This window comes from Balaenoptera ricei, chromosome X, assembly GCF_028023285.1.
Source record: "Balaenoptera ricei isolate mBalRic1 chromosome X, mBalRic1.hap2, whole genome shotgun sequence".
NCBI classification, from domain to species: Eukaryota; Metazoa; Chordata; class Mammalia; order Artiodactyla; family Balaenopteridae; genus Balaenoptera; species Balaenoptera ricei.
In genome coordinates, this window is record NC_082660.1 from 120,324,412 (window position 1) to 120,350,584 (window position 26,173).

The 26,173-nt window shown below is 42.7% G+C and overlaps 2 protein-coding genes across 3 annotated transcripts in view; one reads left to right on the plus strand and one right to left on the minus strand.

The window, feature by feature from the left end:
* Positions 1–353: 353 nt before the first annotated feature.
* On the minus strand, positions 354–25,433 carry MMGT1 (membrane magnesium transporter 1). Its single transcript, XM_059910474.1, has 6 exons — positions 25,201–25,433; positions 22,455–22,597; positions 11,377–11,856; positions 7,543–7,595; positions 5,011–5,114; positions 354–3,393 (listed from the first exon to the last, which is right to left on the minus strand). The coding sequence occupies exons 1-6, from the start codon at positions 25,431–25,433 to the stop codon at positions 3,234–3,236; spliced, it is 1,173 nt and encodes a 390-aa protein (XP_059766457.1). The 3' UTR covers positions 354–3,233.
* SLC9A6 (solute carrier family 9 member A6) overlaps positions 25,432–26,173 on the plus strand; it is a 53,566-nt gene continuing 52,824 nt past the window's right edge. For both annotated transcript variants that reach the window (XM_059910866.1, XM_059910865.1), the window contains exon 1: positions 25,432–25,759. In XM_059910866.1, coding sequence (XP_059766849.1) covers positions 25,432–25,759 — 328 coding nt within the window. The remainder of the gene's footprint in view (positions 25,760–26,173) is intronic.

Consider the following 26,173-nt stretch of genomic DNA (forward strand, 5'->3'; position numbering starts at 1 on the left):
GTTTGGCTATATAACACATTTGTGCTGGAATGATTAGACATTGCTACTCAAAGACCAATATTCTTATACTCCAAAGGGCATTTGATAATTCATAAATATAAATATAAATGAGATTACACATTCTATTTCAACTCTAAAAAAAACATAAAATTGCGATAAGACTTTACATGTACAATGAAAAGTAAAGTATCCACTGAATTTAGTAAAACAGCATCACATTGGAAAAAATACAGTCATTAAAATTAGATCTTACATTTTTCTGGGGACAGAGAAACAGAAGAAAATGAGATTAAAAGTAAAACGAACAAACAAACAAAACAAAACAAAAAAAAAAACCACTACCAAAAACAGGGTGAGACAATCATTTATTTATTGGACAGGGCAAGGTCATTTAAAGAGAGGAAACATATCCAAAAGAATGTGTTTAGCTTGGTGTTACAGGCATCGATGCTCACAACAAACAACACTACTCAATACATCATGGAAACAGGCCACATACAACCAGGGGGATGCTGTCATGCCACTCAAAAATAAGCCACAATGCTTAGAAAACAATCATTAGGGAGTTACAGAGCATCACAGTCTCTAATTCACAAATCTGCATTTTCTGCAGCTGGCCCACTAGGCCATAACATTTGGCTGGTTCCCTGGTCATTAAGTCTTCCTATATTCTAGAGAGCCTTCAACAGTACACACTTCTGAATGTCACTGAAATCATAGTCAACTGCAGGCTTAACTAGCTCGCATGACTACATTTTTGGCTACCTTAGTACTGCCTCATAGTAGTATAAATAGAATTCTGAACTTAATCCATTTAGCGCTGTTATGAAGCACCCAAATCACCCAAATCCTATGGTACCTACTTTTAAAAGACAGCATAAATTCACTGGAGGAAATTAAAGAAAAAATTTGGGAAGCTCACCTGACCAGAGGTATACAAGCTCCTAGCAAAATGAGACACAACTGAAGACTGCTATGTCAATTATTTGCCACGTTATTTGGCATCATATTTAGCAGGACTTTCCTGACTGGGCTATCCATATCAATATCCATTCTAGAGACTAGACAAAAATATTATAAGTAGTAACATATCATGAATGCTTGGTTCTGAGAAAAAACTATTCAGCATAAGACGGACTGAGAAACCTGTTAGGTATGTGACCCTCCCTCCTTACATCTACTGATTTTTACAAACCACTTCCTTTTACAGCAATCACAGTTCTCAAGAGGCGAAGTTCTCACTCCACATAGAACAAAACCATATTTGGGAAGCCAGTCATGAAAGCCCAGATACTGCAGGAATCCATTCATATTAAATGACCAGAATAGACACATGTACAGAGACAGAAAGTAGATTAGTGGCTGGGAGGCACTGGGGGAAAAAGACAGGTAACCACTAAAGGGCACAGGGTTTCTTTCTGGGCTGATGGCAATGTTCTCAAATTCACTGTGATCATGGTTGCACAACTTCATGAATATATTACACCACTGAATCGTACCCTTTAAATGGGTGAATGGTAAGGTATGTGAATTATACCTCAGTAAAGTTATTATTAAAACCTATTAGGAAAGGAAGACAGGCCCCCAAAGAGAAGAAAATAAGACGCTCTTGCGAATCAAGTCATACCTGAGGAAACGGTACACAGGCCTGACGTAAGGAGCTTGTTTCTCATACACTGTTCTGATTTAAATACAACCACTTTAACTCCTGACTTCACATTTTAAACTCATTTCTAAATTATTTTAGGTTTTCAACAGACTTCTAACTTTGTTCTCCTTAGAGAGCAGAGTCAGTGTTCCACAGATTGGGTTGGCAAAACAAAATTAAACAATGGATAAAAACCCAATGACAAAATAATCTTGTATTTCAGGCTGCGTTACCAGGCAGAAGAGCTGAGGTTCATTACTAATGGAAAAAAATGCCTTCAGGAATAAGGACATCTCATGACTCTTGCCTAAAGCACATTTCCTTTTCAAATCTGCATACAGTTATTCCCTTTATACCTATACAATTCAACAAAAGCAATGTTTCCATACCTGTATGATTCAACAAAAGCAATGTTTTCTAAGAAGAAATGTAGAAATGTTAAGCTTCCTGCAGATCAAAGAGCTAGCCAAATTCCCCTAAAACTTAAATTACTGTTTCTAAAAAAATTCTTCTCTGTACCCTCATCCTCACCTTCAGCAACATACAATGAAGATGGAAAACAAATCAGAAGCTATGAAACAATTTCTTCAATGACCTTAATTTTTTTTAAAGACATGAGTTCCAAATATTTAGAACATATTTGGCCCAATTCCGTTGAAGTCTACCTTTAATGAGAAGGTTTCCTTTATTTTTACTAATTCACTAGTTTAGTATGCAATAAAATAACAGAGATTTTGAATAAGTTAAACTGGCTAATGACAAGTAATCAGTTTTCCTCAGTGATTACTATTCTTCTACACAGGCAGGATAATTAATTCGTGGATGGTCTTTTTGGTCTATCTTCAACTATTCTTACACTACACAATCAATTCGGGACATTTTTTACCAATAAATGAAGAGAACACAAGTAGCTTTACAGCAAGCTGAGTTTGTTAAATATATTTGTTATGACAAAGGATTTCTGACACAAAAATTGCTTGCTGCACACAGAACCCCAGAGAAGTGATGAAACAAGACTGATGTTAGGAGGTATATGGGAGCGGGGTAGGGTGAGAAGTAATGGATAAATTAAAAACTGGCAAGTATCTGCTGAAGCAGAGCCACTTTTTAGGGTGCATAAGAGAAACTGATAAGTCACCATTTTGGTCTCTTTAGAGAAGTCCATTTGTTGTTAAGAACTTAAGACCATTTTACTAGCATTCATGCTGCAAAATGCAGTAGTCACACTATCTCCAAAAGGATCCTGAAAACTGTAGTGCAAAAGAAAAGAAATCTAAGAAAATAAATAATTACAAAACCACCATTTTTCAAAGAAATGTGTTCAAAACAGTGACTTTTACAAAACATGTGAATTTGTTTTAGATGAAAAAAGAATTCTCTATGAAAGATCAAAGACTCATTTCACAGATAACTTATATTGCATTCATGATTTGATTAACAGTGTATAAACAAGGGTCATAGACTTTTTTAATTAGGTCTGAAAGATCAATATAAATACTGATGGGGGGGGAGTGTTTTGTACCCCAAACTCCAATATTCCAGCTCTGTGTCCTGTCCTATTCTGTTATTATAATTTGTAAAAATCTTAACGACGCAGTGATTCAAGTTTTCGTAACTTCAATGATGTGTTAGAGGACAACGCATCTTGGTTTGAAGAATTTGTTGTATCCGAAGGCCGGAACAGTACTCGACCGCGATGATTAAATACATAAAATGATGGGTGATTCCTTAATGTGTCAAATGTCCTTAAAAGAAAAAAAGCATCAATTTTAGATAAACCTTTATAAAAGCCTATTTGAAAATAAGCAGGCTTCTAATAAATTACGAATTTGCTATGGGTTATAGTTTTAACTAAGTTTAAATCCATAAAATCAGACTATAATTGGTAAACATACTGTATCTCACTTTCTTCCTGTACAAGGAAAATAAGAAACCCAGAAATGCAACATAAAACCCTCAAATTTTTTAATTCAGGCATTCCTTCCAAGATGCCTATGAAAACACAAATAATTGCTCAACTTTAATCACCTCTATAAATCTAACACTAGCCCATGCCAAATAGTCCTTAAAAAAAAAAAACAGTACATAGATTATAACTTTGATTATTCTCACCTGGCCCTCACTATTCAAGCCATCTGATCATTGTACAGATCTGTCTTCCAAGAATCAAGTACAACGAAAAATTCCTTTTGGCCCTTCTGTACCTGCTGTTGTCCAAACTCGTACATTTTGCTACCACCTACTAAATTCATGTATTTTGCTACCACCTACTTAATGCCATTCTGTTTTACTTCTTTCTTTCTAGGCCCCTTGCATGTGATTCTTGGTAGACTCTTTGTAGGAACTGTAGTGGGTAGTGATAGTGGAGTATCCTTTCATTTTTCCAGTGAGATATATGCAGTCTAAAAAAAGTTCACAAACACCTAAGTGTATGGCTTTTGGTATTGGTTTGTTTTTAAATATTAACTTCCTGGAAGGAAAGAGAACTTTTCTTTTGATAAAAACTCAAATCTCAACGTCAGCCCACCTGAAAATCCAAGCATACCCCAACATAAAATGGGAAGCCTGAGATGTGACTATTTAAAATGTAAATTAAAAAGTAAAAGTAAAAAGGGGATGAATTTCCTCTAACACATAAATGTTTACTGTGAATTCTTCTAAGGAAATACTGTGTTGAAGTTTCTAGGATCAAGAAGGTGGGTAAAGTCCAGAGACGGAATTGAATAAAGCTAAAGGATGATTTTATGCAAGTCAGAAATACGGAAAAGAAAAGCAAGCAAAGCTCATGAAAATAGCTTAGAAGTAGTATAGGAGAAAAAAGGAAAGCAGAATAACAAATATACTTTAGTCCAAGGATAGAAAAGGGCCTAAGAGCAGAGTTTATGTCACAGACTAGGTTCAAGTGATAGAGGAAACAAAAAACCTCTTAATCTTCCAAAGATTAAGCTGGGACAAGAGGATAAGAAGAGGAAAAGGGAAGGGAGGGAAGGGAGGGAAGGGAGGGAGGAAGGAGAGGGGGAAGCAAGGCAGGTGGGGAAGAAAGAAGGAAAAAATTCCTGAGGGAATATCTTCCTATATATCTATTTCCATCCACCTATCTATCCAACCAGTCAACAAGTAATTTTAAGCAACCATAACATAACATCTTATTCTAATGTCAAAAACCTGTCATTCAACTTCCATTTTTCCTGTCACATCAAACACTGCCTCAATTTTTTTACCTCATTACTCATACAAACTGCATAATCGAAATGTAAAAACAAAACCAACTTTTATGTACCATAAAAAACATAGATTTTAAATTATGTAAATGAAGCAAAACCCCCATGAAATTAAATGCCTATGAAAAGGAAAAGACTTACTTATTTTTTAGTTCTGAAGTGGCATCCATGTCTTTAAACTCCCCTGCAATATGAACTATACCATAACAGGTAACTGCAAAGGCCAGAAGTGTCTGAAGAACTATCTGTGAGTATAAAGATTGAAATTACTAAACAACATACAAATATTATTATAAAAGTTTACAATTTTCTCTCCATCTCTTTCTAGCCTCTTAACAGGTATTTCTTCTAGATCCTATCAAGGAGTCTCACTTTAAATGATTTGGACTCAGACAAAACAGTATCTTCTATAAGTTCTGTGAATCGGCTGCAAAAATACTTCTGGGTTTTGCGCAAATAGCAAAAACAGGTACCAAGCCATTCAGAACTCAGTTATCAACTATTACCAGCTTCTAAGAGCAACTATGAATGTTTTAATGTATTACTGTTAAATATCACAGAGTATAAAAAGAACACCCCTTAGCCACCACCTAGAGCAACTATGAATGTTTTAATGTATTATTGTTAAATATCACAGAGTATAAAAAGAATACCCCTTAGCCACCACCTAGCTTAAGAAATAGAACATTACCAGTACCTTTCAAGGCCCAGGTATCCCTCTCCAATTATATCCTTCACCCTCCCTCCCAGTTAACTGTTGTCCCCAATTGTGTATTAATCAGTTCCTTGCTTTTATTTATAATTTTACCAGCTCTGTATGTACCTCTAAAACATACACTGCTTACTTTTTCCCATTTGAGCTTTTTTTTGGGTGAGATTCCTCCCTGTTGAAGTACATAGTTGTAGTCCATTCATTTTCATTGTATTTCATTACACGAAAATCCCACAATTTATACATTCTACTGTTGATGGCTATGTGGGCCGTTTCCTGTCTGTGACTTTTACAACATCAGGATGGCTATCTTTGTGTATGTCTCCTGGCACACGGCAGTGCAACCACTGGCGTAGAGTATACACAAATTCAACTTTATTAGGTAATACGAAACTGCTTTCCAAAGAGGTTATGCAAGCAAAAACTTGCAATGTTTGATATTAACCAACATGGGATTACAGGCATATTTTATTTTCTTGATTGTGATTTTCTGTATTTTTCAAATTTTCCCATTTGTAAACAGAAGAAAGTTATTTTAAATAGATATAAATGAGTGTGTATATGTGTGTGTGCGTGTGTGTGTGCGCGCATCTACCACAAAACAAAGGTGACGGGAGAATGAGTTAATAGCCACATCTACCGTGTCTTTAATTATGACAATTAAAGTCAAAATTAGCCACAGGCTACTACTCTTTCTAAACTAAAATCTAATGTCATCTGTTATACTGGTTTACATCCCCACCACCAGTGTACCAAGACCCATTTCATACAATGCAGTCATAGGCATCATTAACAAGGATGTGGTAAATCTATGAGTTGTCATGAAAATATGTCAAGATAAATTGTTAAGTAATAAAAAGCTAGTTATGAAAGTATACATATATACACATAACTTTTTTAAAAGAAACACTCTGTGTTTTGATTACGTAAAACTATACATACACAAAGATAATGTTGTTTATGCATAGAAGAAAACTAAACTACTGATATACTCCAAACTGTTGGGAGTAGAGGTAGAATTGTGAGCAATGGGGTCAGTTTTTTTTTTAATTGTATGGGGTCAGTTTTACTTTTAACACTTACTGGTTGATTCTATTACAAAGAACTTACTACTTTTGTTCTTTAAAATCCAATAAAGATTTAAAAAAAGGTGGGGGGGAATTCCCCGGCAGTCCAGTGGCTAGGACTCTGTGCTTCCACTGCAGGGGGTACGGGTTCAATCACTGGTCGGGGAACTAAGATCCCGCAAGCCACACGGCACAGGCAAAAAAAAACAAAACAAAAATCCAATAAAGATAAAAAACTGTGAGTGAAGTTCACATATTATTTCAGCTTTAAAAAAAAAGTACTTCCTTATTTTTCTTTAGTTTTACCACCTATGTATCTGTCCCTAAACAATGTTTTGTTAGTTTTACTTGTTTTTAAACTTTATGTATAAAAGGAACTTTCTAAAAAAAAAAGTCAAATAATCAACTTAAGTCCATCTCACACTACAGACAGAGCAACTTCTAGAAAGACTATTATAAACTAAGTTCTAGGGAATTCCCTGGCTGTCCAGTGGTTAGGACTCCACACTTTGACTGCAGGGGGCCCGGGTTCGACCCCTGGTCAGGGAACTAAGATCCTGCAAACTAAGATCTGCAAGCTGCGCAGCATGGCCAAAAAAATAAACTAAGTTCTAGAAACCAAACAGAAATCTTTTGTTTACAAATCTTTGGGTTTTACAATGAGTGACAAAAAGTAGATAACAGATATGCTATTTCATGTCTGGAAAATTAAGAGAATAAAAAACCAAAAAATTTTAAAAATATATTTTAAGCTATGTGGCTGATTTTTAAACTATACATACATATATATTTTTTATTGAAGTATAGCTGATTTACAATATTGTGTTAGTTTCAGGTATACGGCAAAGTGATTCGGTTATATATATTTTAATGGAATATAAATGACCAACTTACATCTATTGGCAGTGATTCATCTTCTTTTTCTGTTAATCGCATATAAGAACGATCTATAAACCAGAAGCATACCATTAAAGAAATTGTAGCCCATTTTTCTTAAAATGCAAGCAAATCTATATACCAAACAAGCAACTGACATGTGCTACAAAAAGTAATGCTAATCCTGGATTCCTCAAAAACCTCTACCTTCTAAGGCAGTCAGTCTGATCTTAAACTATTTTATTCCCATCATGACCTGCTCTGTCACCTTATAAAACAGGAGAAGAGTGAAAAGTGAGCAAATATGAGGAAGAAATACCTAAACATAATTTTTCTTTCATTACTACAGGAAAACTAGAATTCTCTGAAATTCTTTCACTAACTGGTCAAAGAAATCACAATTATTTAAAAATTAAGTCTACAGAAAATCTCAACTCTGAAATAGCACCACCATCACATAATATGGACAAAGTAATATTGTTATGGAAATGTTTTTCCTGAGACAATATGCTGGGGGGTTGTTGGAATAGGAGAAGTTCCTGGACATCAATTGCTGCTTCTATGATTTAATTATAATTCTGCTACTGCCTTAGCCTCAGGAGGCAGCAAGGTATGAAGGAAAAGGATCAGGATTTGGAAGCTGAAAAGCCTAGATCATAATACCAGCTCTTCAATTTATCGTAATCTCATTCAATGTAAGACACCCTCGTGGATTGTAACATGTATCTCAATTTCAGAGTGTTAAAGTGTAGGAGTGGGAGGTGGAATGTACCTGAGAATCAAAAAAATACAGTATCTATCTTTTCACTGCCTAAATTTCTGCAACTGTAAATTGGTAATAATATGAGGATCAAATGAGACACAGGATAGGAGCTCTGCCATAACAAAGTTCGTCACGGCAAAGACCAGCATGCCACAGCACCCCAGGGTGCTACCTGCTGCCACAACCTGACAGGACACAATTAGCCTCAAAGGTAAATATTGGTCTCTTTCCAACATGAGGACTATAAAGAGGTCCCACTGCAGTGACAAATGCCACAAGGCATCCTCACCTCACATAAAAACACAAAATCCTAATTCTAGAGGAATCTTGCACAATCCCTACCTAATAACATGCTTAAAACCTCAAATTACTGTGAGTGAGCATGCATTGACTCTTAAAAGAGAATGTGTTTAGAGACATTTCTTAAGTTTTATCTCACAGGTTTCATCATAAGGACAGGTGTAAAAGAAAAATCAAACCAATACCCAAATAGGTTTTGGCTAACTTCCTACTGCCTGTTCAATTCCCAGCTCCCTTTCTTCTTTGCATGAAGCATAATCTGACTCTAGCTTTAGCAGGGCATTTCCTCATCTGTAAAATGAAGGGGTTGGACTTCAGTCATCTATCTCCTTGCTCTAGGACAGTAAGATTTTACAGCTGAAGTCTATTGTAGAAAATGACGCAGTACCACTGTATCCTAATCTCCTCTAGGGCAGCTATTCTAAAATGAATGTACATACAAATCACCTGGGGATCTTATTAAAAAGCAGATTCGGATTCCATAGATCTGGGGTGGGGGGCTCTGAATTTCTGCATTTCTGACCAGCTCCCAGATGATTTCCAAGATGCTGGTCTAAAGACCACACTTGATCAGCCAGACTCTAGGTACCTTTCTTAACCCCTTCCCCCCACCCCCTGAAAAATGACTACTCCCATCTCCATGTATTTTACATACTTTTAGCATAGCATCTATATCACTTTATGGTGATTGTTGCTTGATCCACTTGTTTCTCCACTTGACTTTGAACTCCCTCAGGACATCACTGCACCTTCTAGCACCTAAGCACAGCGCAATTTCAACCAATTACTGAAGACTGAATTTTACCAAGCAGTGTAGCACACAGGCTCTAAAATCAAACTGCTTGTCTCTGAAGCCCAGCCCCACCATTTATCTCTGTAATTTTGCACAAGTTTCCTAGCAGTATGTCTCAATTTCTTCATCTTTCAAAGACGATAATAACAATAGTATCTACCTCCCAGGGTTTTTGGTAGTATTGAATTACATAATGCACGTAAAATGCTTAGTTCAGTGCCTGGCACATGGTAAGCACTTAATAAATGTTAGCTATTATTATTGTTGTCATTCAAGATTGGAGTTTTGGAGAAACTGTCACAGAAAGCGGAGCCTGAGGAAACATGACAACTAAATGTAATATGATACTCTGGATTGATTCCTGGAATAGAAAGAAGACACTAATGGGAAAACTGGTGAAATCCAAATAAAAGCTAGACTTTACTTAATAGTACTATACCAATGTCAGTTTCCTAGTTGTGACATTATAACATAGTAATGTAAGGTGTTACCAATGGGGGAAACTGAGTGAGGGGTATACAGTAACTCTCTGTACTATCTTCGCAACCTTTATGTAAATCTAAAATTTCAAAATAAATTAAAAAAAAATAAAGCTGAATTTCTGCCAGACAAATGTTGTCATAATACCTGTATGTAAAAAGTAACTTTAATAATTGGATCATTTTAATTATATATAATAAATAGAACAAAAGGTTTTATCTTGAAAACAATTGGAGCTTTGAGGAATTCACATTTCATTTTCTACTTTATTCCTGAAGATGGAAAGTAATGTAGCAAATAAAGGAATAAAGTTCAACTCTGAATTTCTTTCCTTCATTCAACAAATGTATTGAGTACCTAGTTGGGAACATTGTGCTGGGCACTGACATTACAGCAATGAACAAAATATATATTGTCCCTGCCCTTATGGGCTCTATAGGTTAGGAAAGAGCTCAGCAAACTTTTCCTGTAAAGGGCCAGAGAATAAATATTTTAGCCTTTGCAGGCCTTACTATCTCCATTGTAACTACTCAACTTTGCCCTTAGAAAGCAGCCAGACCATACCTACACGAATGGGCGTGGCTGTATGCCAATAAAACTTCACTGATGGACATTGAAACTTGGATTTTATATAATTGTCATGGATCATAAAATTATATTCTTTTGCTTTATTCCCCCAACAAATTAAAAATCTAAAAACATTCTGAGCTCACGGCAAAAACAGGAGGGAGGCTGCATTTGGCCCACATGCCAGAGTTTGCTAACTCCTGGTCTCGGAGAGAAGGTACACCTCAAAACAGATCAGCTGTCTCACTGTACTGCATCCTCTGCTGGACTCCAAGTTTTCTCTTGACAATACAATTGTATATGTGTGATAAAGCACTTTTTTTTTTCATTTAAACTTCCCAATCACTCTGTGACATAGAAAGTGCAAGAATTAAAATCCACCTCAATGAAGCCTCAGAGAAGGGACATGATATGCACAAGGTCACAGATTTAGCGGTAAAGCAAGTTTTTAAGAAGCAGCCCCCCAGTCCGGTGCTCTTTGCCCCGCATCACAGTGCCTCCCTGAGGCAAATGGTCACTTAACTTGTCAGTCCGCCTGGACAGCCCAGGAGTGCCCAAGACGTTGTCCACCTAGTTGTCATGGGACCATGAGCATCCGAGGTCCTCGATCTGACACTTTGCCAGCCCCACGCTGGATCTGACATCACTTGTCCTGGATTCCCGGATAGATTCCCTCTCTGCCCACCCTGCAGCCCACCGGTCCCGTACTGAGCCCTCTGCCCAACACCCCCTTCCAACCCTGCTGCAACCCCAGGTGCCCCACTCTTCTCAAACTCAGACTCCAAGCCCTCCACCGGGGAGCCCCGCACTGCTTCTCACAGTCACCCCAAACTCTAAGGTCTCAAATGACCGTTCCCGGGACACGCGGTCCTACACTCCCTCAAGGGTGCGCCCACACGCCGCCCCCGGAGTCCCGCACGGAAGAGGTCGCCGTCCCTCAGGCACTTACGCTGCGCAGCGGAAAAGGCCGCGTGGGCTAGGGCAAAGAGGCCGATGCCCACCAGCCCCTTCCACAGCGACGGCGCCATGACTCCGGAGGAGTAGCAGCCCAACAAAAGAAGCGAAGGGCGGCGGAGCTGCTCCTTCCTCCACCGGCGGGTATCCGCGCAGCGCAGAGAGATGACGTCAGTGAACCCCTGGGCGCGAAGCGCCTGAGAGGTGGGAGAACCAAAGAGCCGTGAGAAAGCGGAAAGGGGGATGCCGGGAAGAAGGGGAAGCGACACGGAAAAAGTCCGCGAGTACCGAGGGGCCGGGCCTGCGCCGCGCTGCGGCTTTGCGAGGGGCGGAGCTGAGCGGACGGCGTAAAAGAAGAGGCGCAAACGGATCAATGGGGAAGCGGAGTGGAAGGGCGCCAGCAAATGAGCGCGGACCGCGGGGCAGGGGGCGGGGCCTGTGGAGAGTTCCGGGCGGGGCAGAGGAACGTGGGGCACTGCAGGCGGTGGTTAAAGGCGGTCAGTGCTGGCTCACTACCGCTGGGCTGGGAATTTTTGTTTGTTTGTTTTGCTTTTCCCTCAAGCTGTGCCCTTTGTTTTCTGTCGACCTTTCCTGTACTTCAGCCTACTGGGAACCGGGGAAGGAGGCAAGGGTGTGAAAGCGAGGGGGCGGGTGGGGTGTAGAGGAAAACCACCCGGCATTTGGAGCCGCAAACACGTCGCACGCGGGGGACACTCAGTAAAAGTTAGTTCCCTTCTCCTTACCTTCAAAAGGTCTATGAGAAAGATTCGCGCCCAAAAGGGTGTAGCGCGGCGGGAGTGTTTCGTCACGAAGAGAACCAGTTTACATTAGGGAGAAATGAAAGGAGAAGAATAAAGTGATGCTAACAACACAGGCCCATCCATCTTCTGTCTCTCTGATCAGAATAAAATATACTCTCCTTTCTCGATTTTTTTCTTTGTCTTCATCCCCTACACTATAGACATTTTACATTGACCTCTTTCCACTCTATTCTCCTTTGGCCAGCTCACCTATTCATTCCCACTGCTTTAAGCCATCGTCAATATTAGTGATTCCAAGTCGACATCTCTATCTCAAATGTCTTTTCCTGCGCTCCAGACCTGCATTTCCAACTCCCTGCTGATCATTTATTTCTATCCTGTGGCCCTTAACACTTAATATGGCCAAAACAGAATTCACCCCTTTTTCCAAACTCCACCAACTCCTCCAGTGCCTCCTGACTGGTTGGCACAATGTTGTAAACTGCATATCACAAGGTAAATGCAAAGTGTGACCACCATCCTTTGCCCTTAACCCTGTCAGAATTCTATGTTTTAGCTGCATCAATTTGCTCACTCTTACTGGCTACTAGACGCCTATCCTGTCCACCCTTTTAAATTTGCATTCTTTCCATTCCTGATCCCCCTCACCTCTATTTTTATATCACCTTCTAACATACTCTATAATTTACCTATTTATTATGTTTGTTGTGTTATTATTGTTTACCAGCTCTCTTCCTCCAGGAATGTAAGTTCCAAGAGGACAGAGGTTTCTGTCTATACTTAGAACGTTGCCTGTCACATGGTAAGCATTCAATGTTTGCTGAATGAATGAATGAATTATGGGAAAGAAGTGGAGAGGGATGTATCCTCCTTTGAAAGAATCTCTATAGAGAGTCCGTCCATTATTTTTGAATTGGATTCAAAAATCCCTGTGGACTTGTACACACCCTTAGATTTTGGTAACACTTTGATTGATGATAAGCATTTTCCGACATACTTTAGCTTCCTCAAAGCTGAAAAAATTGAGAAAATAAAGAAGGCATCCAAGAGTCATCAGATTTCCTCAACTTTACCTATATAGTTTTTGTTCTGGATCCCATTTTCCAAACCTTTAATTATAGTCATTATTTTTCTCTGGGCCCTCTCCAATTTCTTCACCTCTAAGCCAAGAGTTGACACGGTACTTGATCAACGTCAAGTACAGTATATTGTATTCCTTACAAATGTAGCCCTATTTATAGACCTCACAATCAGGAAGAACCAGGAAATAATCTCTCTGCACTTAACAGGAAAGTGCTTCCTTCTCCACCGCTGGGAGGTGGCAAGGTTGAAAACATAGGTGATCCAAAAAAAATCTTAAAACTTTGTTTTGGCTTTGATAATGATCAAATTGAAATTAGTCTTTTCAGGTACCCTATTAAATTACTTGTGTTAATATTAATTTATCTGAAGCAGAAAATGATTAGGAGGTTTCTTAAAGGAGCTGAGATCTGGTGACTTTCTTTTAAAAAGATGAGGTTATAGAAAAAAGAGAGAGCCAGTAAGGAGTCTGGTATTTGTATAAACCACCAATACATTATCCTAGTCTTCAGGGAAGTGACCTCTGTCCAGGCCTTGAATTTTGTTTTCTCCATTACACTCTTAAAATGCATTCCCCACTCTTTTGAATCTGTTACCCACATACTGAGTGCAAGCTACCTAGTTTTACATTTTCTAGAAATAAATGGTTAACTCATATTCATGAGGTAGGATTTTGTCTCATCTATAGATTCCACCCTGAAAGGAAGCCAAAATATTCATAGTCACAATTACTAAGGAATTTACTAAGCCACAGTTACTAAGTACCTTGGGTCCACTCATGCAGTGTTCTCTACGTTAGAGTTAATCCCAAAGGTGCAAGTTACAGCTAATGGCAGCAGTGTTTTCACGAGCTCTTAGAACAAAAGTCAGACCTCATGAGAAAGAGCATTTAAATTCCTGGGTGACCCAAGAAGTGCCTTTACTTTTCCCAAAGAAACAGCCATCGTCCACATGCACAGTGGATAAATGATGTGGATGTTATTAAAGGTGGGGATAACCATCTCTAAAGCGTTTCCTATGGAGATGGAGATGTTGTTTATGAAGGCTCATCGCTGTTTCCCCAGGATAGTTGGTTGAATAGAGAAAGCACTGCAATCCCAGAATTGTCTTCAAGTTAATTAACTTTGTTACATGCCACCCAACTGGAGGAGTAACTTCATACACCACATCCATGTACCCACTTCCCATGCAGATTCTCCCTCTACCTAGCACACTCTGTCCTTTCCTACTTAGTTCAAAAACCCACCTTCCCTAGAAATACATTCCTGACGATTATAGGTATCTATAGGAGCCTTATATCTATTGTAGATGCTAAACCTTTCTTCAAGCTATTTATTACAACCCCCCTGGATCACAAATTCTAGAGGTTTACTACTATATAAACTAGGGTTTTATATATATATATATATATTTTTTTTTTTATTCTTTACAAAAGTAATGTCTGCTCAGTCTAAGAAATTCAACAAAGCAATGTGTCTTCCTCTTAAAACATTAAGTGGTGTGTTGGTATTTTGAGTTTTGAATCTTAGTAAAAAGACTGGTTACTTGATTCATATCTTTAAGATTATTTTGCTGGAAGGTTTATACTACTGTGGTTAAGAGCATATGCTCAAGAATCAGATTGGGTTTATTTTTTATTTTATTTTTTATTTTTTTCCTCCAGTTTTATTGAGATATAACTGACATTCAGCACTGTATAAGTTTAAGGTGTACAGCGTAATGATTTGACTTCCATACATCATGAAATGATGACCACAATAAGTTTAGTGAACATCTATCATCTCATATAGATGCAAAATTAAAGAAATAGAAAAAAAAATTTTTTCTTATGATGAGAACTCTTAGGATACTCTCAACAGCTTTCATATATAACACACAGCAGTGTTAATTATATTTATCATGTTGTACATTACATCCCTAATACGTATTTATCTTTTATAACTGAAAGTTTGTACCTTTTGACTGCCTTCATCCAATTCCCCCTCCCCCTAGCCCCCATCTCTGGTAACCACAAATCTGATCTCTTTTTCTATGACCTTGTTTGTTTGTTTTTGAAGTATAAATGACCTACAACACTATGCTAGTTCCTGTTATACAACATAGTGATTTGGCATTTCTATAAATTTCAAAATGGTCACCATGATAAGTCTAGTTATGATGTCACCATTCAAAGATTTTACATAGTTATTGACTAGATTCCCCACACTGTACATTTCATATACATGACTCATTTATTTTTGCAACTGGAAGTTTGTACGTCTTAATCTATATATGTGATTATTTTAGGCTTCTGATCTCTTAAGTTCAAACACATTTTAACAACCCTGCATTTTTACTCCCCTCCCCCCATATTTACTGTTTTGATATCATATTTTACATCTTTTGGTTTTCTGTATCCCTTAACTAATTATTGCGAATATAGATAATTTTATAACTTTTGTCTTTCAGCCTTCGTACTAGCTTTATACATGGTTGATTTACTACTTTAATGTGTTTTTGCCTTTACCAATGAGATTTTTCCTTTCATAATTTTCATGTTTCTAGTTGTGGCCTTTTCTTTTCGACCTCAAGAAGTTCCTTTAGCATTTGTTGTAAAGCTGGTTTAGTGGTGCTGAACACTTTTTTTTTTTTTTTTTTAGAGGTTTGAGAGACGACAATTATTTATTTATTTATTTATTTATTTTTGGCTGCCTTGGGTCTTCGTTGCTGCACGCGGGCTTTCTCTAGTTGCAGCGAGCGGGGGCTACTCTTCGTTGTAGTGCACTGGCTTCTCATTGCGATGGCTTCTCTTGTTGCGGAGCACGGGCTCTAGGCGCGAGGGCTTCAGTAGTTGTGGCACTCAGGCTCAGTAGTTGAGGCTCTAGAGCGCAGGCTCAGTAGTTATGGCGCATGGGCTTAGTTGCTGCGCGGCATGTGGGATCTTCCCAGACCAGGGATTGAACCCGTGTCCCCTGCATTGGCAGGCGGATTCTTAACCACTGCACCACCAGGGAAGTCCGGTGCTGAACTTTTTTAGCTTTTGCTTGTGTGTAAAACTTTTGATCTCTCCATCAAATCTGAATGAAAGCCTTGCTGGGTAGAGTATTCTTGGTTGTAGGTTCTTCCCTTTCATCATCACTTTAAATATATCATGCCACTCCCTTCTGGCCTGTAGAGTTTCTGCTGAAAAGTGAGATGATAACCTTATGGGAGTTCCTTTGTACGTAACGTTGCTTTTCCCTTGTTGCTTCTAATGTTCTCCCTTTATGTACAATTTTTGCCATTTTAATTACAGTATATCTTGGTGTGGTCCTCTTTGGGTTCCTTTTTGGGATTCTCTGTGCTTTCTGGACTTGGGTGTCTGTTTCCTTTCCCAGGTCAGGGGAGTTATCAGCTATTATATCTTCAAATATGTTCTCAGTCCCTTTCGCTCTCTCTTCTCCTTCTGGGACCCCTTTAATGTGAATGTTAGTATGCTTGATGTTGTTCCAGAGGTCTCTTAAGCTGTTCTCATTGCTTTTTTTAAAGATTTTTTCCTTTTTTTGGCTGCGTTGGGTCTTAGTTGTGGCACGAGGGATCTTCGTTGAGGCATGCAGGATCTTTCATTGAGGTGCGCGGGCTCTTTGTTGTGGCGCACGGGCTTCTCTCTAGTTGTGGTGTGCAGGCTCCAGGGCGCATGGACTCTGTAGTTGTGGCGCACAGGTTCCAGAGTGCGTGGGCTCTGTAGTTTGCAGCACATGGGCTCTCTAGTTGAGGCACGCAAACTCAGTAGTTGTGGTGCGGGGGTTAGTTGCCCCACAGCATGTGGGATCTTAGTTCCCTGACCAGGGATCGAACCCACGACCCCTGCATTGTAAGGCAGATTCTTTACCACTGGACCACCAGGGAAGTCCCTGTCCTCATTGCTTTTTATTCTCTTTTATTTTATATGTTGAGCTTCAGTGACTTCCACTATTCTGTCTTCCAGCTCGCTGATCCGTTCCTCAGTATCATCTAATTTACTGTTGATTCTTTCTAGTGTATTTTTAATGTCAATTATTGTATTCTTCATCTCTGTTTAGGTCTTTATATTTTCTAACTCTGTTAAAAACTTCTAACTTCTCACTCTGTTCATCCAATCTTCTCGCAAATTCTTTGAATATATTTACAATCATTACCTTGAACTCTTTATTGGGTAGATGGCCTATCTCCACTTCACTTAGTTCTTCCGAGGTTTTATCTTGTTCCTTTGTTTGGAACATGTTTCTTTGTCACCTCATTTTACCTAATTTGCTGTATTTATTTTTATGTACCTGGTAGGTTGGTTACATTTCCTGACCTTGCATAAGTGGCTATTTGTAGGAGATATCCTGTGCATCCCAGCAGCACACCCCCCTCTGGTCACCAGAGCTATATGCTCTAGGCGTGCCCCCTATGTGAGATGTGTGGGTCCTTCTATTGTGGTGGGTAGTCTGGTAGGCACGGCTGGCCCCCAGTCTGATTGGTTGCCAGGTCCTAACTTGTGCAGAGGCTGTAGGCTACTGGTGGGTGTGGTCAGGTCACAAGGTTGCTGGCTTGAGAGCCCCAGTGGGTCCCAGGGCTAGTGCTGGCCCACTGGTGGGCAGAACCAGGTTCTGGGGTGGGTGGTTGGAGGGCCGAGGTTCCCAGATCTGCTGTTGGCCTGCTGGTGGGTGGGGCTGGTTCCTGACAAGGTTGGCTGTGGTGTCTGCGGTGTCCCAAAGCTGGCACTGGCCCGCTGATGAGTTGGGCCAAAACCCGGGGTGGCTAGCTGAGCAGTCCAAGGTGTCTCACAGCTTGTGTTGGCCTGCTGGTGGGAAGGGCTAGGGCCCAGGGGATCCCAGGGCTAGTGCCAGCTTGCTGGTTGGGCAGAGCCAATTCCTCGGATATCTGGCTGCAGGGCCTTGGAAGTCCCAAAGCTGGTGTCAGCCCACGGGTGGGTGGGACCAGATCCCAGGCCACTGGCTAAGGGGCCCAGAGTGTCCCGGAGCTGGTGTTGGCCTGCTGGTGTACAGGGCCAGGTCCTGAGGACAGTGTCAGCCCACTGGTGGGTGGGGCCAGGGCCCTGGGGATCCCAGGATTGGTGCCCACCCACTGGTGGGTGGAGGTGATCCCAGGGCTAGTGCCAACCCACTGGTGGGTGGGGCCAGGTCCCAGGGTCTCTGGCTGCAGGGCCCTGGGCGTCCCAGGGGTGGTGCCAGTGCACTGGTGTGCGAGGCCGGCTCCTGGGCCCTCTGGTGAACAGGGCTGGGTCCCAGGGCAGCTGTGGGCTCAGGGGTTCTTAAGGCAGCAGGCCTGCTGGTGAGTGGGTCTATATCTCCTCTCAGCCAGTTGCTTGGCCTGAGGTGTCCCGGTACTGGTGCCAACAAGCTGGTGAGCAGGGGCAGGGCCAGGTCCCTGCACTAATAAGCTAGAGGGAGAATTCCAAAATGGCACTTGATAGCACCAGTGTCCACGTGGTAGAACGAGTTCCCAAAAATGACTGTCGCCAGTGTCTATGTCCCGAGGGTGAGCTGCAGTTGCCTCCCGCCTCTCCGGGAGACTCTCCAAAATCAGCACGTGGGTCTGACCCAGGCTCATTTCACATTACTGCTTCTGCCCTGGGTGCCGGAGTGTGTGAGATTTTGTGTGTGCCGTTTAAGAGTGGAGTCTCTGTTTCCCATAGCCCTCTGGCTCTTCCAAAAGTAAGCCTGCTGGCCTTCAAAGCCAAACATTCTGAGACCTTCTCTTCCTGGTGCAGGACCCCTGGGCTGGGGAGCCTGATGTGGGGCTCAGACCCATTGCTCCTTGGGGAGAACCTCTGCAATTGTAACTATCCTTCTGTTTATGGGTTGCCCACCCAGGAGTACGGGTCTTGAGTATACTGCGTCTCTGTTCCTCCTACCTGTCTCATGGGGGTTCCTTCTTTATATCTTTAGCTGTAGAAAATCTTTTCTGCTAGTCTTCTGGTCTTTCTCATCAATAGTTGCTCCACAAATGATTGTAATTTTAGTGTGCCCATGGGAGGAGGTGAGCTCAGGGTCTTCCTACTCTGCCATCTTGGCCACTCCTCCTAGAATCAGATTGGGTTGAAATCCTGGCTTCCCCTTTACTACCTTTGGCAGATTGGACAAGTTACTTAACTTCACTGTGCCTCAGTTTCCTCATCTGTAAAGTGGGAATAATAATAGTACTTACCTGATAAGATTGTTGCCAGAATCGAGTGAGATGATGCCTACAAGTTGTTTACAATAATCTCACACACAGGGAGCACTCAGTAAATGTTAGCCATTGTTATTATTGTTATTGATGCTCCTGTTGACTCCTCTAGCTATTTTTCCAGACTGAACAGGTTCTTTATCCCTTTAGTCTTTCCTAAAACATCAGTTGCTCCACCCCTTTGATTATTTTAATTGCTATTCTCTGGACTGTTTCCAGATCCACTAATATTTCTCATGGGGTTTCATTAGTACATCTGCACAAAGTATCCTAGGTTACTTGTCTGAGGTTAATACGAGTATTCATTTCAAATAGCCTTGACACTGAAAATGACACCAAAAATCTTATTTGCTTTTTTTAGCACATTGGGCTGGTATGTTCAGGAAATAAACTGAAAACTCCAGCATAATTATGTTGAGTTCTAACTGATATGTGTGACCTTCTATTCTTTCTTCTACTCTTTGAATATAGGCTTTCCCTATACTACTGTCCTAGTACTGGCTCTCTTTCTACTCCCTCTTCTTTGGAGAACACATGACTCCCACGCTTCAATATTGTGCACATAGCTCCAATTTCTATCACTGGTCCTGACTTCACTCCTGAATTCCAGACCCCAGCTTCTAACCACCCATTTCGATACCTCCACTTGGATGTCCCCCCAGTCCCTTAAATCCAACCTGTCCAGAGCTGAGCTCTACCTTCTGACTCCCATTTTAATGCTATTAGTAGTCTTATGCTTTCCAGTTGTCCAGGTTCAAAACCTTGGAGTCATCTTTCAATCCTTCTTCCTCAAACGCTCCCCATCCACCCACCAAATCAGCTGCTAAAACAGGTTATCCTACCAACCTCCACGTTGGCTTTCTCACCCAGCCTCCCGTTTCCATTCCTATTGCATCCCCCAAATTAAGGCCTCATTGCTTTTCGGCAAGACTACCTTTCCAACCTCTTAACTGGCCTCCCCCATCGCCCATCACTCTGCATTTTATTTATCCCCCTTTCTGTTGCCAAATTAATACTGGAGAGGTTTTGAGCAGGGAAATGAATGAGTTAAAATTTTTTTGCGGCATTAAGACCTTCCACAATATGGCCTCAACTTAGCTTTTTCAGCCTTTCCCCCAACATATGAATTAATTAATTCAATGTTTATCACGCACCTCCAAAGAACCAAGGACTGCAGCAAACGCTGGCCTAAACTTATGTACATTTTTCAATTATTAAGTCCTTCCTGAGCACTTACTATGTACCCAGTACTGTAAAGTCCTCTTTCTTTTATCCTTGAACTGAATCTAGGTACCTAGGGGAATTTAATGTCATCTGCAAACATGGAGATTTCCTTGGTACTCAGTGAAATTGAAGAGACATTCACTGATGCTCAGATATGTTGTATTGAGTACCTGTTTTGGTTAGGCCTTCGGCTACAGGCTGTCAGTAAAGAAATAAGTAACACCTGGTTCCTGCCCTCAAGATACTCATGACCTGTGGCATCAGAAACATTTCAATCAAACATAATATTTCAGGAGGGCTAAGAGAGAGATTTGCCTGGGGAGGGGGCGGGGCTCTGGAAGCCCATAAAAGGAGCCCCTAACTCAACCTGAGGGCATCCTGGAAAGCTTGGTGACCTTTAAACTGAGTTTTGTCAGATGAGAAGCTAGTTAGGTGAGGAATGCGTTGAGGGACTCTTCAAGCAGAGGGAGAACATGGCAAGGCACATAGATACATGAGAGCACATGAAGCTTTCAGGAAACTACAAGGAGTTCAGAAAGGCTGAAGCACAATATATTTGGGGGAGTAAGACAGGATATATGGTGAAGAAACAGCCTGGAGTCAGGATGTGTGGCGCTCCGTGTGCCAAGCTAAGGAGCCAGAACTGAAGGCCATGGGGTCAGTGGAGGGTTTGGAGCAGGGCTGTGATATATATAATCAGACTTGTGCTTCAGAAAGATCCCTCTGGTAAAAGTGTAGAGTAATGATTGGCAGAGGCCGAGGCAAAGGTCAGCAAACCTTTCCTGTAAAGGACCAGGCAGGAAATACTGGAGGCTTTGCAGGCTATACAGTCTCTCTCTCTTTTTTTTTTTTTTTTCCCCCTCATATTTTCTTTTTTTTTTTAACATCCTTATTGGAGTATAATTGCTTTATAATAGTGTGTTAGTTTTTGCTTTATAGTGAATCAGATATACATATACATATACATATATCCCCATATCCCCTCCCTCTTGCGTCTCCCTCCCACCCTCCCTATCCCACCCCTCTAGGTGGTCACAAAGCACCAAGCTGATCTCCCTGTGCTATGCCGCAGCTTATAGCTGAGTAATATTCCATTGTGTATATATACCACATCTTCTTTATCTATTCATCTGTCGATGGACACTTAGGTTGCTTCCATGTCCTGGCTATTGTGAATAGTGCTGCAATGAACATTGTGGTACATGACTCTTTTTGAATTATGCTTTTCTCAGGGATATGCCCAGTAGTGGGATTGTTGGGTCGTATGGTAGTTCTATTTTTAGTTTTTTAAGGAACCTCCATACTGTTCTCCATAGTGGCTGTATCAATTTACATTCCCACCAACAGTGCAAGAGGGTTCCCTTTTCTCCACACCCTCTCCAGCATTTACTGTTTGTAGATTTTTGGATGATGGCCATTCTGGCTGGTGTGAGGTGATACCTCATTGTAGTTTTGGTTTGCATTTCTCTAATGATTAGTGATGTTGAGCATCCTTTCATGTGTTTGTTGGCAATCTGTATGTCTTCTTTGGAGAAATGTCTATTTAGGTCTTCTGCCCATTTTTGGACTGGGTTGTATGTTTTTTTGATATTGAGCTGCATGAGCTGCTTGTAAATTTTGGAGATTAATATGCAGTCTCTTTTGCAACCACTCACTCTGCCTTGTAGTCCCAGAGCTACCACAGACAATCAGTAAACAAATGGGCATAGCTGTGTCCAGTAAACTTTTACTGGTGGACACTGCGATATGAATTGCACGGGATTTTCACGTGTCAGAAAACAGTCTTTCGATTTTACTTTTCAACCACTAAAAAAATGTCAAAAGCATGCCATACCAAAACAGGCGGCGGTGTAGACGACTCTTTTGAGAAGCTCGGTCTGAACGGGAGGAGAGAAATGGGAGGAGAGAAATCGTGCGGTAGAAGAGGGGCGTGTGGACTGGAGGGGCGCGGGCGGGGTGCTGTTTCTTAAAAGAGACCTGAAAGCGGTTTTAGAGAACAGGAAGGGGGGTGGAGAAGGAGCCGCTGAAGATGGTGGAGGGAGATGACTGTTGGAGTAGGTCCTAGAAGAGGCAGGAAGGAGGTGGCGGGATGCGGAGTGTAGACTGGGGCTTAACGTTTCAGAAGGGAGGAGGGAACAGCTCTGGCACTGCGGCTGGAGGGGAGGAGGAACCCGTGGGCACTGATGGTATATTGAAGGGAGACTGCAGGCTGAGGACGGTGAGGACTGTTTTCCTGAGGATCTTTATTTTCCCAGTAAAAAAGGAGGCAAGTCTCGAATTCCGTGTGACTTACCTGTACGAGCATCGAAGGCGGGGCTGAGGTGGCCAGGCGCGGGGCGGTGGGGGGGAGGGGAGAGGAAGCTGTGAACCAGATGCCCAAGTGCTCGGTGAAAGTGCGAGAGAGACCAGGAAGTCGTTAGAAGACCGGGAAAGGAGAGGGTGTTAGCGCTGCAAGGCAGGGTGGGGCCGTAAGGAGCTTGGAACCACAATCAATGGGGAGTGAGTGGAGTGCCAGCTCCTTCAGGCCACCTGATACAGGGCGTGAGCGTGTGTGTGTGTGTGTGTGTGTGTGTGTGTGTGTAGGACAGTGGAGTGCTGAGGAAATAAGCAGCCTCCACTTGAAACAGCGGCAGAGCTTGTGATGTCCTGAGCAAGATTCAGGTACCGGGAAAAGGAGGAGATGGAGAGGGCATCGGTGCAGCACCTGAGAGGGCTGGGTAGTTTGTTCCTAGCGGAGGGTACTCCAGAAAGCACATGACAAGGATTGGCAGGGGAGAGCAGTAGTGAGAGGAGAAGCTGGAGGGCGAGGGGCACACAGGGCACTGCTGGGTTGAGACAGAAGTGTATTCTGAGGGGAGCCAAGGGCTCATGGGGTTGGCCTGCCTGATAAAATTATCGGCCTCTCAAGATTCCTCCTGGAACTCTGCTCTAACCAGGTTGCTGGGGAAAGGGTGAGAGTGGGGATACTAAATTGCTGGGGCCAGAAAACAGAGGTAGAGTCTGGAGCTTGGAGACGTTTGTTAACTCTTGCCAGGCAAGCAATCTGTGACTTTCGTTTTGTTTTGTTTTCTTCTTGAGCTCTGAACACTAGGAGAATGAAAAATGGTTTTGTGCCGGGGCAAAACAGCCTTGGGTTGGGTGGTTAGGCCTGAAGAAGCAGGGATACTCCTTCGCTAGGTCTTCTGGGGTGACAGAGATAGGTCTGGGGAGGGGGCGCAGTGGGGAGACTGGGAAGGATCCTCACTTGGGTTTCTTGTCTCTACACAGCCCGGCCCTGTTCACACAGGCCAGTGAGGTTAGGCTGGAGGCAGGGTGTAGGGGACCGGCAGCCATGAGGTTGGGAAGGGACAGGCAGACCCAGGTACTAAGAGGAGAGACGGCTCAGTCACTGGCACAGCTCTTGAGCCGACAGGGATAGAACTCGGAGTTAAGCACCATTCCAGCACTTTTTTTTTTTTAAGCTCACCATCCTCACAGAACTTAATGAGCTGGTTAATGGGAGTGAATCCACACTGGGGCAGCTGGGAGTTGCCTGCATGTTGTTTGCCTTAGCAAAGAGGTTATATGGCCGTAACGTGGCCAAAACGTTTGAGAATCATGACTTCTAGGCAGAATGATAGGAATTGGATTGATAGCTAGTATCATCAGTGGTCTGAAAGAATTGAGAAAGACTATGTGTCGGTAGGGGTGAAATGAGCTCATTTAAAAACATTTTTAGTTTTGGAGATTGGTAGGAGCCTCACCAGGATATGCTCAGTATCCAACAGGTAGAGGCCTGAAGGGAGGGTGGCAGGTCAGGACTTGGGATTTGGAGTTCATTCCTGCAGAGGTAGAAATGAAACATTCTAGAGAAAGTCTAGAGGGAACAAAAAGCCCACAAAGACTAATGAGTGATCTGAGGAGAATGGAGAAAATAGAAATCCGCTGTTCTCAAAGAGGTGAGAACTATGAAAATTCTGGTGTGCAAGGTTGAGCGGCTGAGAACAGGGAAAATACTCTTTGAGGAAGAGAGATGAGATATGGTGTCAAAGGTGGCTTCTGAGCTGGGGAAATCTGCTTTAAGATAGCAGGGAAAAGGAGCAAGAGGAGAAGGAGAAACTGATCACACCACAAAAGATTTCTTCCTGGGGAGGGAGCGGAGTGTTTGGAGTATGGGTAAATTTGAGCACAAACCGATTGAATCTTTGTGAGACTGAGGAGTTTATCTGCAAGAGATGACTCACATCAGGTAATTTACGTGTAAAGAAAACCGAGCATACAGACACACACATAATCCTTGCCTTTGAGTCAATTATTTGTGAACTACTACAGTGCTGTTGGTTTTTTTCCCTATGAGGACAGAAGAAGGAGAATCCGATTTAAATTACAGATGGAGATTTAGGCCCTTCCCAAGAGGACGACTTCTTATCCTGTTAAGAGACACTGGGGGACAATATTGAGATGGGTTATGAAAGATCGATTCCCCTGAGAGCTCTAAGAATAGGATCGAACTAGACAGAGCGCAATCTGCCACGCTTTGATTACGCTGAGCCCAGGTTTCTTTTCCAGAAGGCAGTGGGCTAGATTCGACGGTCTTTCACTGCCTGGCAGCGGAGCCTGAGCGGGGAGCTGGTGCAGTGGGGGACAGAAGGCCAAAGGCTTGGGGCCCAGTGAGCTGGGAGTGTCGCGTCCCCTTTAAGAGCGGCGGCGGCGGCGGCGGCGCGCGCTCCGACGGCTTCCCTGGGGCCCCGCCCCTTTCCCGTGAGGCCTCGGGGAGTGGTCCGACCGCGGGCGACTGCGGGTGAGGAGTGGGGCGGGGGGTGGGGGGAGTCATGGCTCGGCGCGGCTGGCTGCGGGCGCCCCTCCGCCGCGGCGTCGGCGGCGGCGGCCCCCGGGCCCGCCGGCTCACGCGGCCCCTCTGGTTACTCCTCGCAGTGGGAGTCTTTGGCTGGGCCGGGGCTTCGGACGGCGCTGGTGGAGAAGCGAGAGCCATGGACGAGGAGATCGTGTCAGAGAAGCAAGCCGAGGAGAGCCACCGGCAGGACAGCGCCAATCTGCTCATCTTCATCCTGCTGCTCACGCTCACCATTCTCACGATCTGGCTCTTCAAGCACCGCCGGGCCCGCTTCCTGCACGAAACCGGCCTGGCTATGATTTATGGCAAGTGCCTCAACCCCGTGTCCGCCCCTGGCGCTCCCCCCCTTCTCTGCTCCCCGGCTGCCTCGCCTCCTCTCCTGGCCCTGCACGGCCTACGTTCGGCTCCCCTTCCAATTCCTTCCATTTTCCGTCTCGCCTTTCTCCCCCACCCCCGTTTCTCTCCCTCGCCTCCCTTTTTTTCTGCTACGCCCCTCGTTTCTCTGCCTTACCCCATTTCCTCCTCAGCCTCGCCCCCCGTTTTCTCCGCCTCGCCCCCCCCTTTTCCTCTGCCGGTCCACACCTTTTTTTCCTCCGACCCCACCCCCTTTTTCTTCCGCACCCGCCACCCCCTCCGCCTCTGCCTACCGAGCTCGGGACCCGGGACTGAGGATGGGAAGGGAGTGGGTGCGGTGTCTCAGATTGGGCTGAGGACTGGGG

Coding starts and splice junctions, on each gene's coding strand:
- MMGT1 (XM_059910474.1), bottom strand. CDS start 25,433: ATGACTCCCCCCACCCCCCGCCCCACTCCTCACCCGCAGTCGCCCGCG. Junction 11,857..22,454: donor CTACACCGCCGCCTGTTTTG/GTATGGCATGCT, acceptor CACCGCCTGCAG/TGCCCCACGTTCCTCTGCCC. Junction 7,596..11,376: donor GGCCTTTTCCGCTGCGCAGC/GTAAGTGCCTGA, acceptor TCTGGTTTATAG/ATCGTTCTTATATGCGATTA.